This window comes from Tachypleus tridentatus, chromosome 9, assembly GCF_004210375.1.
Source record: "Tachypleus tridentatus isolate NWPU-2018 chromosome 9, ASM421037v1, whole genome shotgun sequence".
NCBI lineage: Eukaryota > Metazoa > Arthropoda > Merostomata > Xiphosura > Limulidae > Tachypleus > Tachypleus tridentatus.
Genome location: NC_134833.1, coordinates 118917767 through 118931684, shown reverse-complemented (window position 1 = coordinate 118931684; position 13918 = coordinate 118917767). Strand labels below are relative to the sequence as shown.

At 34.6% G+C, this 13918-nt stretch overlaps 1 protein-coding gene across 1 annotated transcript in view; it reads left to right on the top strand.

Moving 5' to 3' along the window:
• Nucleotides 1–11187, top strand: part of LOC143227469 (BMP-binding endothelial regulator protein-like) — a 43354-nt gene extending 32167 nt beyond the window's left edge. The window contains exons 10-12 of the mRNA XM_076458913.1: nucleotides 1489–1658; nucleotides 7130–7260; nucleotides 8868–11187. Coding sequence (XP_076315028.1) covers nucleotides 1489–1658; nucleotides 7130–7260; nucleotides 8868–9046 — 480 coding nt within the window. The 3' untranslated portion in view covers nucleotides 9047–11187. The remainder of the gene's footprint in view (nucleotides 1–1488; nucleotides 1659–7129; nucleotides 7261–8867) is intronic.
• The last annotated feature ends 2731 nt before the right edge of the window (nucleotides 11188–13918 follow it).

Here is a 13918-nt window from a genome sequence, read left to right as displayed (position 1 = left end):
AACTCCCAAAGTTGTATTCTAATGCATTCAGTACGAATACGTCATGACTGTTATATAAATCAGTAAAAGTTTTCTTTCTGTAAACAAAGGTACTAAATTAATTGTTTCGTCTTTGAACCTGAACGCCAGAGAAATAAAGTTCATGGTTATGGTTTGTTTGAAGTTAAGCCCAAAGCTATACAATAGCCTATCTGTGCTATGCTCACTAAGGGTATCGAAACTCGATTGCTAGTATGTCCACAAAGCCACTGGAGAGCTCGTGGTTGCTCTCAACAACATAATATAAAATTCACCTTTCTTTCTTCGATGTTCAGGTTTAAAGAAGATACACTAAATTTAGTACCTGTGTTTACAGATAGAAAACTTTCATACGCAGTACAATCGTTAACAAAAACGTCTCGCAACTTAACATGAGATGAAATTTCTCTTAATAGCGCAGGTCGGTAGACAATACTGGAAATGTAGGTCTTAAGGAATATATAAATTAATTCGGTGTTTACATAATCCTGTTTTTGTGATTTTAAAACTGAGCTTTTTTTGGTATTTATTTCATTTACAGCCAAAACATTGTTAAAACACTAACAAAAGAAATGATTACACTGTAGGAAATTCTCAAATTCAACTTAGTTACGTATCGTTTCATCCTAACCTAATTAAATCTGCTTTTCACACTGTAACTCTACAATAGACCATACCTGTAAGCCAGCGAACTTATAGTGCTAAAAGTAGGATTTTAATACTTGTCGTTGGCAGAGTACAGATAGCCCATTGTGTAGTTTTATGATTAATAATAAACATATTTAAATAACCTTGTAGAAAAGGCGAACCAATGAAAATGCTTCGTCCAAACGATCACTCACAGAGAAAAGTGCAGTTTTTGTTTTCTCATTACTCGTATTGGTTTAGTTCAAGCTACAGAATACTAAATGTTTAATGAACATAAAAATGTATCACTCGAAGTTATGTTAAGAATTACAGTAATTACAAAACGGTTTGGTTCAATAGGCACTTATTTGAAAAAAATAGAACGTTATATCGCTTTTTCTTTTCGAACCCTACAGTGGCTCTGCTTCAAGTCTGATGGTTCATAATACTAAAAAGCCAGGGAACACAGACTGCCCATTATATGGCTTCACAACATACAAACTCTCTTCGTACTTTTAAAACAGTTCACTCCCAACACTTATGTGACTAACAAAATTCATTTCAAAGACTTTGATAAAATATAGAAAAATTGAAGTATGGATTACGATACACTTAAGGGAATTTTTCCTAAGTACTTATTTTTCCTTCACTCCTTTTTCATAATAAATAATTTCTTTAACAATTTAATTTTAATTGAATCATATATATATATAGCGCCTTTTAAAACGGATAAAGTAACTCTTTCTTAGATAGGGTTATTAACAGAATTTTTTTCAAATTATTAAAGTAGGATTAATTGTAGATTTAAATAAATGTTTATTTATCTACACGTTTTGAATTTAGAGAGGACGCGAACGTCAGTGTAAATCTTTAGTTTCAACAAAAGCTCGGGATTCACCATGTGGACATAGCTGGAAATCCGGAATTAGGGGAGTTCAGGAATGTAACGTTTTGAAAGTTGCTTCCATTTTCCGTCGATGTCACTCTCAGGTTGATCCGGTGCCATACTATCAGTAAGTATCGGTTGTTATGTATGTTCCAATTATTCATTCATTTTATGGAATAACACTGAATTACTTGTAATCCATTTTGTGATATCACTATCTTTCACTGATTTCAGAAAAAAAAAAAGCCACTAATAAGCCTTCATCCAAAACACCTTGATATTAACCAGTTAAAACTGTACATGTGCCAACTAGAATAACTGACTTCAATCCGTTCATTAGGTTGAAAAAAAAAAACGTATTCTCAGTTTGAAAAGAAGATAATAAGTTGGGTTCTGTTGATCTATGGCCAACAAGCTTCTCCTCTGGCTTCATTCTAGAAATATCTTGCATACTAGAATACAGGGTGTTATACCAGAATTTTAGTGTGCACCTTTGTTTTATTTGTCTTTTATCTGTAATACCTTGTGTTTGGCTTGCAGTTCTCTATAAGTTATACAATTATATACATTTGGATACGCCCTGGTGAGGAAGAAGTGAACTTCTCCTTACCACACCTACACAAAATGTTGTTTTTCTCTGAATGGTAAGCCAATAAGAATTTCTTTAGAAGTATAAAATTTAAAATTGAGAGGTGATAAATTTAAAATGTTCATTGACTGTTATATAGAAATGAGTAAAGAGTTGACCAATTTTAAAAATATTTCTAATTTTAATATTTCTTCAACTTTCTGAATTTGATTCATCGGATTTAACTGATTCAATCGTAGAGGCAATAATTAAAATATTGCCAAACTAAGATATAATCTAATGTTAGTTTGTGAAAAAAACTCATTCCTAAAGCTTTACTTATAATTGTGAAGACAATTATCCAAATTCGTAGTCTCTACTCGTGTTGATATTTAACTTCCGTTTTAATATCCTAAGCAACTTTCATAAATATCAAGATAAATAGTGACATTCTATTGCACTCCATCTCATTAGGGGTAGTTGTATAGACTTACAAAGTACAAATTCAGGGTATGATTACCCCTGATGAGCAGATCGCAGATTACCTATTGTGTAGCTCTGTGCTAAAATAAACATGCATCACATAATATACAGAATTACGTATTGTGTTTAATGAGCAGTTTAAACTTTGGAAAATGGTGCATAATAAAAAAAACAGTTATTAATGAGACTCCAACAACAACGGAAAATTTACCTCATTCAAAAGCAAAAGTTTTTGAAATTTCAAAGTCACTACTATTCAGTGTTATGTTTATCACGATACACGGTAACACTTTACACTGCCTGACGTTCCACTAATTAATCACTGTATGCTCTGTTTTAAAATCATTACTGATCAGCGTTGTGTTATGTTTGTCACGATATACAGTAACACTTTACACTGCCTGACATCCCACTAATTAGCTGTTGTATGCTTTGTTTTAAAATCATTACTGATCAGTGCTGTGCTATGTTTGTCACGATATACAGTAACACTCAACACTTATAGCCCTCTATAAGATTTCTCAAAGATACTGAGTAAGATTTACACCTCATCTTTCAGATAAATCCATCCTTTCGATTGCCTCTTATTTGAGATAAGCAGTGATGATCGTTGTTCAATGTGGGCGGGCATTGTCATCAACCACAATCTAGTTTGGCCTAACTGCACCAGCATATGATTTCAATATCAGATATCATGGAAACGTATCCTTCGTTTTATGCTGATTCCGTGACAAATCGTCCTCCATGTCTATTCTGTTCTACATCATGATGCGATAAAAAGAAATGTTCACTACGTCGTTTCTAGATCCTTGCATGCATGTCAATAAAACTCTAGCCAAAACAGAAATGGTCAGTGGGTAGAACTGGCGTCTAATTGTATAATCATTAAAGTTCCGCCTAACGCAATGCACTGTCTGTCTCAAACGGCTCCTGAGAACATCATGGTCTCAAAAGTACGTGTATTGAAACTCTTCTAGATCTCATAACAAACTTGTGGTACCATCTGTAAACCACCTGCGAAGAAGATAAAAAGTGATAACTCAACTGTTTGTGCTCTTATGGAAATTCTCATGTGTTCATCTATACATGTGTGTATAAGAATTTTAACCTTGTTGCATTTGGAAGATAATTTCTCAATTGAATACCATTCACGAATATTTCTAAGTTTAAATAAGGCCACCTTAATGGGGTTGTCATTCTTATGCGCTCCACCATCTTGTCTCCTGACCTTGCTACTAGTTTGGTATTGACTGCACAAGATATTTGGCTCTGTGTGCCATGACATTGAATTTCCTCACTTTCGAGCACCCCAGTGCCCATCTTTAAATTCCTCGTTAAGTAACTAATGTCTAATCTGTCTCTGAGTAATTACGCTTACTACTAAAACTATTTCTTACCAAGTACTCTGACATGTAATGAATTTTCTGAATACGTCAAACTGCTTTTAACATGGAATATGTCGAGTCATGAGGATTTATACCCCCAAATCGCGCATGGAGTTCAAAACATTAATTAAAACAGGTGAATTTCATGTTCGGGGATAATAAGAATAGCCGTACTTAGTTATCAGTCGCAGACAGAGATATTTAATTTGATCTAAAAAGTTGGGTTTGAGAAAAAGTTCAGTGATATGTTTGGTTTGTTTTGAATTTCGCGCAAAGCTACACGAGGACTATCTGCGTTAGCCGTCTCAAATTTAGCAGTGTAAGACTGGATGAAAGGCAGCTAGTCATCAATACCCACCGCCAACTCTTGGGCTACTCTTTTACCAACGAATAGTGGGATTGACCGTATCATTATAACGCCTTCACAGTTAAAAGAGCGAGCATATTTGGCGTGACGGGGATTCTAAGCCGCGACCCTCAGGTTAGGATTCGAGTGTTTTAACACCTGTCCATGCCGAGCCATAGCATATCTAACTGTAAAAATATATCGTTAACAAAACGTATCTAACAAATCTGTAAACACATTTCCAACTGGCCCGGCATGGCCAAGCGTGTTAAGGCGTGCAACTCGTAATCTGAGGGTCACGGGTTTGCATCCCCGTCACATGCTCGCCCTTTCAGCCGTGGGGACGTTATAATGTGACGGTCATTCCCACTATTCGTTGGTAAAAGAGTAGCACAAGAGTTGGCGGTGGGTGGTGATGACAAGCTACCTTCCCTCTAGTCTTACACTGCTAAATTAGGGACGGCTAGCACAGATAGCCCTCGAGTAGCTTTGTGCGAAATTCAAAACAAACAAACAAAACATTTCGAACTTTACTTTTAGACACTGATTTAATCATAAATGGAAAACAGATTAGCCATGGCATGTACAATTTTATATACCATATTAATCCAGTCAGTTGTATTATACATATTTCCTAAGAAACCAAAACGTTTTTCTTAACAAAAGTAACCATTAACTTATAAAAAAAATTACTTTTGTAGATCTTCTGCAATCTCCAAAGAGGAAAAACCGGTTTAGCACACAAGTCAATAGTGCTTTCCAATGAAATAGTTATATGACATGAGTATAGCAAAGAAGAAAACACAAAATTAGCACACAAGTCAAAAACGCATGGTCGCAATTGTCGTTACGGGGTGATACAGTTCAACCTGGTGTTATAGATTGTTACTGTAGGTCCCAGTATTTAGTGTTACAGTGCAGTGTGCTCTAGCAAATTTTCATTAAAGTTGCCAGTATCTAGCACTAAAATGCATTCTTATTTACCAAACTGTGATTTTAGGCAAGAATTTCAACCAGTACAAGAGCACTAAACTAAAATTTGCAAGTAACAGAAACGAACTTGATTTATGATGTTCTGGGAGATTTTGTTTATCAGTTAATGTTTATTGAGAGAAGTGTGTTTTACTTTTGGGACCTGAAAATTCGTTGAAAAAAAATGCTGAGTTCTAAAAGTCTAGTATTAGCTGATAAAAGTGTGTTTCACTTTTGGAGCTTAAAATTATGAGGTCCATATTTTAAACACAGTATGTATACATGAAATCACTTGTGGATTCATAACTTCGTTGGTTAAAGGATTCCTAATTGTATGTGAGAAACAGATAACAAATAGAAATAGAAATAACATTGATATTACAATTTTACACAAAATATAAATTATCTCAGTTAAGGCTTTTGTCAGTCATTTATACTAACTGTTCTACGAAGCAAAAGCCTAAACTTAACCAATAATGACACTACAATATATAAACCCTACAGATAGTGAAAGATATAAAATTTAAACACTTAGAGAGTGTAACCCTCGTCTCACAATGGTTTTAAGAAATCCTTACTGTCAAAAATACAGGTCTTGTTGCCAAGATCCTCTCCCTTTTTTAGTTTCTTCTCGATTTCTGGCTGATTTTCAAAATCACATTTTGTTACCATTATAACACAAGAGGTTGATCTTCAGTGTAACCGTGATCTTTGAGCAACAATCACCAAAAAATAATTAGTTGGTTCTTGTGAAATGCTCAACATCGGTACCAAATTTAATTAGATGAAAACATTTTTGGGTTATATTGTTCATACATGCACAAAGGAGTGACGATCGTTTATTTGAGGATGTTTGTTCCTTTGTTTGAAGTTAAGCACAAAGCTGCATAATGGATTATCTGTGTTCTACTCGCGACGGGTATCGAAATCCGGTTTTTAGCGGTGTGAGTTCGCAGACATACCACTGTACCACTGGGAACGGGGGGACAGTTTGAAAATGAAGAAAATATGTTAACCAGATATGAAGGTTACTTGGGACGACTCACTTTAAGGGAAGTCAATAAACTAAAAGCTTACTCTAATGCTTTACAGAAATATACCACAAGCAATAATTTTCTGAATTTCTGATTAATTAATAAATACGGTGGCTATGTTAAATAGCCAGTTTGATAATTAGCTTTTCTGTTATTCTTGTTTTTTTTGTGTGTTTTTCTTATAGCAAAGCCACATAGGGCTATCTGCTCAGCCTGTTATTCTTAAAATTCGACTTAAAAAGGAATTTTGTAAACTGAAAGCTGGAAATTAGTTCATGAAAATATTTTAAAGTTTTCATTTCAGAAACAAAATTGTGAACAAATTAAAATAAATTAATATGATACATATAGTATAAAGTTACTTATTTATAATGCTAATGTTTTCATAGTTAGATAAGTTGCTTTTTTAAATCTAAATCAATTGTTCGGTTGATAAGAGACAGTTACTTTCTAATTTTTGAATATTTTCCGTGTATGAGGAAAGTAGCTCCGATTTTAAGGGACTAAAATTATTACTTAGTTATTTTCTTATTAGTTTTTAATTTATAAAGATGTTTCTATTTTCCAGTAAAAATTAAATTCATACGAAATGACGGAGTGTTTACCAATTTCTTTAACTCACGATTTGCATTCTTGAGTTCACTGTTGGGACAGCGGTAAGTTTATGCACTTAGAACACTAAAATTCATAGTTCGATTCACCGTGGTTGGCACAGCAGGTAGTTCACTGTGGTTTTGCTCTGAAGACAAACCCACCTCTGAATAATAAGATATAACAGTACAGTTTATATAATGTAAGGTTTACTTTTAGGTCTTGTCTTATTGACATGTGTGAGTGCCCCCCAGCGGAGAGATGTTACTGTGAGGCTTTTCACGCCTATGCCAGGGAATGCGAGAGGGTCGGAATTATGCTAAACTGGCGAAATAACACAGGATGTGAAAGTAAGGAACTTTGGAATGATGTTTTTATATATAATCTTGTCATGTAAATACTTTATCGCTAAGGGAGAACAAAAGAGAAATGTAGGAAATTTAAATCGAACTTTTTAAGCGTTTCTAATTTCGATAATTATTTTTCAATTTCGTTAGTAAGAATTTCCCTATTGCATAAATACTGTTGTAGCGGTTTCTATTGTTAGATAGATTACTTTGAACCATAAAAACTAATGCAAAGTCCAGTCCACTTGATGTTAATGAAAGCGTTTTGTTTCTACAAGTGCTACAACTTTGGTGTCACGAGGGAGTGCTGACCCCTCATTTCACTTCGGCATGGCCGGGTAGTTAAAGCACTCGACTCGTAATATGAGGGTCGCGGGTTCGAATCCCCATCGTGCTTGCCCTTTGAGCCTTGGGGGTGTTATAATTTGACGGTCAATCCCATTATTCGTTGGTAAAAGAATACTCCAAGAGTTGGCGGTGGGTAGTGATGACTAGCTGTCTTCCCTCTAGTATTACAGTGCTAAATTAGGGACGGCTAGCGCAGATAGCCCTTGAGTAGCTTTGCGCGAAATTCAAAACAAACAAACAAACCAAAGGCCCTTCATTTCATGTGTAGGAGGGGAGTGACGATCCCGTACTTCAAATGCTGATTATTCTCAGTGTTGATTTTTTATACGTTCAAATGTGGGCAGATGGGATCATAAATAAATCTCTAATAAAACGAAGCTTTCATCATTGATAAACAATTCTTTGACTTGCATGTATTGTTTCGTTAACCATATATTTCAAGCAATGTTTTTTAATAAGGATCTCTGAGCTAGTCTTGTTAGATTATTTTATGTTGTGGCAAAATGGTTAGGGCGCAGGTAGCGGGTTCGAATCCTCGTCTCACTTGATATGCTCGACCTTTCAGCCATGAGGGCGTTATAATGCTACGTCAATCCCGCTGTTCGTTAGTAAAAGAGTAGCCCAACAGATAACGGTAAATGCCTTCCCTCTTGTCTGTCATCAATAAATTAGGGACGGCTAGCGCAGATAACCCTATTGTAGCCTTGTACAAAACTGTTTTGTGTATAAGGTGCCGTTTAAAAGAATTAAAAAACGTAGAAGAATTAGGTTTAAAAATGTTTCTATGATGAGATAGATACGTTTTTACAAGAAGTTTATTGTATCTGAATTCACTTCAGTTACTTTCACTGCCAATTCAGGCCGTCTCTAAACTTTATTTTCTAAAATGTTAGTTCCTTGTCATAAAATATGAATTCTTCTCGAATATCGAGGGTATGTAAATCTAAAAATCTGTCTTTGTTATTCTGCATATATCTGGTATGGTCTCTCACCTGTTCACCACCTTAAATCTATCCTATCTTGCAATTATCTCTCAAAAGTAAAAATTGTCAATATACTTTGTCACACCGTGTAATTAACTTTAGCAGGTTTTATATTTTAATGATATTTTTGCTGTTTGTTGTTATTAAGCACAGAACTCTGCTCACCATAGGTATCGAAACCCAGTTTCTAGCAGTGTACGTCTATAGACATTTTTTTTCTTGAATTTCAGGATATGTTGAATTGAGAATATAAACTTCTATTTTGCCTTTTTTTTTCAGATGTTTATTGTCCGAAAGGCGCCGTTTTTACCACCTGTGGTACAGCGTGTAAGCAAACCTGTCGAAACTATAGACAAAACAATCCATGCAGAAGGCGCTGTAAACCTGGTTGCATCTGCCCAACGGGAACAGTTTTACAGAAAAATAGATGCGTTTCGACAGAAAAATGTTATCCATAATTTTACACGAAATGACCTTCAAGCAGCATATGAAAAATACATATATATATTTAGTCTGACTGCACACTGACTTCTTCAACAAATGGCAGAAACTTCCAGCGGGTCTGGATGTATCGGATGTTGTTTTTGTCTTAATTGTTCGTAAAACAAAAATATATATCGGGCATAACAGCAATAAAATATGCAGCCACTAAATAACGTTTCTGATGGTTAGTGAAGCACAAAGATAAGAAACACAAATTGCGACTCTCAAAGGATCAAGCCAAAATCATCTGTGACGCAGATGTATACCGCAAAATTAGTGTTCCAAATAATGTTAATAATGTTCAACGCTTCATGATCAAGCTCTGAAAATTCAGGGATGTGTGTACCTACATACGATTTATGTTTCTACTGTTTAGTTTAGATTCAGTTGATCTACGAAATATAACCGTATTAGTAATATTTAACCAAACACTCATCCGTAACAACTAGATGGCATCTAAACGTGATACACACTAACTATCTATTCGATGAGCTTAATTTTTATGTAATCTCGCATTAGCTCATCTGAATGAAAAATAATTAGAATAAAGGGATAACAATTAGCAAACCTTTTATCTATGAATAATTTTTGTTAATTATAAGCAAATATTTTAAGACACTGTTTACTTTGCAGTGCATTGCAAAAATTTTTCAACCCCTCCAAAGTTTTCACATTTTGTTGCCGTCTGAGCTTTCACTCATGAAACTTTCAAATGGGACTTTATATTTAGAATGTACACAACTTACCCCAAACTGAGAAAGTTAAAAAACGCTAATATTATGGAAGTTAGATTTTCTAGAAAAATTAGAATATTCTCAGTTGCATAAGTAGTCAACCCTTCAGCTACGACAACCATGAATCAAGTAATGTGCAAAGTATTAGTTTTAACGTCACAAAACTAATGTAATGTTTTCTCTATCTGTGTGTAATCAAAGTGGTTTAACTTTGCTTCATCGTAGATGCGTCTGTTCAAGTCACAATTCACATAGCAATACAACAAACCAACCGTGAAGATCAAAGAGTTTTCCAAACAAGTAAGGGATAAAGCGGTAGAGAGGTACATATCAGAAGAAAGTTACAAGAAAAGTTCAAAGTCGCTGATTATCCCTCTGAGTACAGTGAAGTCCATCATTAAGAAGTGGAATGTACTTTATACCACTCACTTATTACCCAGATCAGGCTGGTATTCTAAACTGTGTAGCCAACGGTAACTTTTAAAGATGTACAAAGTTCCATGTCTGAGATAGGAGTCAATATTCATACATCGATATTATACCGTCTTCTACATAAAGTTGGATTGTGTGGGTGACTAGCAAGAAAGAAACCATGATTCAAAAAGAACAATCTCAAATCTTGTATGGAGTTTACGACAAAGCATGTAAATGATACCACAGACATTTAGCAGGTTTTGTGATCAGACGATACACAAATTGAGCTTTTATGTCTAACTGTCGAGCATGTTATGAGGATGTTTGTCAGGGTTAAGGGGAAGATGGATAGTTCAAAGTACAGGCAATTTCTTGAGGAAAACCTGTTTGATCAGCCAAGAATCTAAAACTGGATCGAAAATTCACATTTTAGCAGGAGAATGACCAGAAGCACAAGACCAAAGCCACTGGATTGTTTTCAAAAAAGAAAGTGGATGCCCTGGAATAGCCCAATCAATGTTCTGAATTGAATCCAACGGAATATTTATGGCGAGACAGGAGATTGCATCCTTTGAATCCGTTTCTGATTATTATTATGTGCTCCAAGACTACGAATCACCTATCATATTAATTAGCAGATGTCTTATAACTGACAGTGCACAGCTTCAAATAGTTTGAATAATAAATTATAAGTCTATAGTCTTTAACTAAATACTCAACACAGTCTGGTGTTATAAAGTTATTTATTTCTAGTATTAAAGAGTCTTCTATAGACCAGTAAGCACTTCAGAAATTAAATAATGAACTATAAAACTATATTATTGACCAAGTGTTTAATATTGGTCATTAAGTAAATTAAAATAGCTGTTTTAAGTCAGTCATTAGAACTTATTCATTTAAGAATAATGTAATTGTAAGGCAAGTACAATTAATGTATATGGCAATAAGTAAAAAATCCTTTTGTTTGTATTTTGTATCTTATCCTGATAGTGAAATATCCAAGTTAATTAATTAATTAAATATAATACTCTTTTCTATACCTTTGTCCAAAGTTTGGTAGTGCTTGAGTATTATCGTCAATATCTATCGCTATGAGAATACAGCAAAAATTACCAAAAAAGGTTTTACAGATTAATATTTAACAATCCATTTAAACAACAACAACTTATACCTTCGTAATAAATCTGTGGCCTCGTTTCCATACTCCTCGCATATGCCAGGTAACGTTAAGCTATTTGATTGCAGAATAGCAGATTAATTTTTAATAATAAATTAAACCCGGCATGGCCAGGCATTCGATTCGTAATCTGAGGGTCACGGGTTTCATTCCCCGTCACACCAAACATGCTTTCAGCCGTGGGGGCGTTATATTGTGACGGTCAATCCCACTATTCGTCGGTAAAAGAGTAGCCCAAGAGTTGGTGGTGGGTGGTGATGACTAGCTGCCTTCCGTATAGTCTTAGACTGCTAAATTAGGGACGGTTAGCGCAGATAGCCCTTAAGTAGCTTTGCGTGAAATTCAGAAAACAAACAAAAACAATAATAAATTATAGTTAGTGATATTTAATATATCAGTTACACCAAGCCACTAGGCTATTAAGATTATTGAAATAAAAAAGTAAAAGGAACAAAATTCCAAATCATCTACGCTGGAAAACTTGATTTTAATGAAGTAATTTACCAATGCTAGTTTCTACACTAGCTTCTACAGTTGCTAAAGAAAATTTAAGAAAATCGAGAGCGACCTTTGTCATAATTGTCAATATGTAACATTTTTTGCATACGGTTTCATAAGTTATAAAATACTAAATTATATACAATAGATGGCAGCAAATACGTTTTCCTTATCGTTTTGAGAAATGCGAGGTTTTACAAAGTCATCTTCAGCATTATACTCACACAGTAAACACATTTTGTTTTTCATTCTCATTAAACTTAACTTGTGAAGCAGAATAAATCAAACCGACATGTAAAGCCCCAAAGAAATAAATAAACTATTCACAATTTTAAATAATTTACTGTTACGATAAGAATAGGCCCGTCATGGACAGGTGGTTGAGGCTCACGACTCGTACTTTGAGGGTTACGGGCTCGAAACCCCGTCACACCAAACATGCTCGCCCTTTAAGCTGTGGGGACATTATACTGCAGGTCAATCGTTGGTAAAAGAGTAGCCTTAGGGTTGGCGGTGAGTGTTGATGACTAGCTGCCTTTCCTCTAGTCTTACACTGCAAAATTAAGGACAGCTAGCCTAGATAGCCCTCGTGTGGCTTTGCGCGAAATTCAAAAAACAAACAAGTCAAACAATAGTTACACACACACATACATATACACTCCCGATTGATAACCGTTAATCACAAGTATAGCTTCCGAGACTTGTAGTATACTTGCTGTAACTGACAAATAATAATAACTGTCTCTCGGCGTCTTGTGATGGCTTGCTTTTATGACACGAAATTCTCAAATGTTCAACACTGGTCGAAAGTACGCTAGTGTTTTCGTAAAACGAATATTGTTGATTCTTAGTCTCAAGAATCTTTAACAAATTTAGAGAACAGGCGAGACTAATACAATATACATTCAAAAATATACGTCACAAGCATGAAACTGAAGCAAACGAAGGTAATAAAATAAATGTATAACAGAAAATCCGTTACATAAGCAACATTTCTATTTCGTGATGACGAGAAAACCTACTTGTAGAGAAAAATATATGTGTAAAAACGGCTGGTATGGGTAGAGAAAACTTTATGTAGAGGAGCGAACAACGTTTCGACCTTCTTCGGTCATCGTCAGGTTCACAAAGAAAGAATGATGTAACTGACCGATAGCTGACCACATATTTGAAGGGGATTGTATACACTCGTATATGAGTTTAGGAATGTAGAGGACGTGCTTAGATGTTTGAATATATTTTTTAATAAAGGTATTCCTTTGTATTGGTTTATTTTTGGCTTACGTTGTTTTATAAGTAAGGCTTCTCTAATTTTGCGTTTGTTTATGTTTGTTTCTTTATTTAGTATTTGGATGTTTTCTATGGTTATGTTGTGTTTATTTGATTTGCAGTGTTCGAAAACGTGTGAAGGTGACTTTTTGTGTTCTTTGAATCTGGTTTCCATTTTTCTATTTGTTTCTTCAATATAGAAGTCACATTGTATTTTATAAATAATGTTGGTGTGATGTTTGTCAGTGTAGTTTTTTACATAGTATAGACCTCAGTTTTGTGCCTGGTCTTTGAATAAATTTGGTATTAACTGGAATGTCATATTTTGTTACTAGTTTTTGCCAAATGTTGGTTATTTGTCTGCTGATGTCGGGAATATATGGTATGCAGCAGTATATGGTTTTGTGATTTTTTAAATCATGGAGTATATTTACTTTCGTTAGTTGATTTTGCTTTTTGTCCAGGTGTATGCGTATAATGTTTTCTACGGTTTGTGGAGGAAACTTATTGATGTTAATGAAGTATTGTTTTATTTTGTCTAATTCGTCGTTAATTTTATCTGGTGAGCATAGTTTTATCGCTGTGTTTATTTGGTTTCTTTGTATGTTGAGTTTTTTGTTTTGTTTCATGTGCTGAGTCCCAAGGAATGTATAGTCCAGTATGGGAGATTTTTCGGTGGATTTCTGTTTTAAATTGTGTATCGGTTCTTGTAATTTTGAGGTTAATAAATGATATTTGATTGCTTTCTTTCTGTT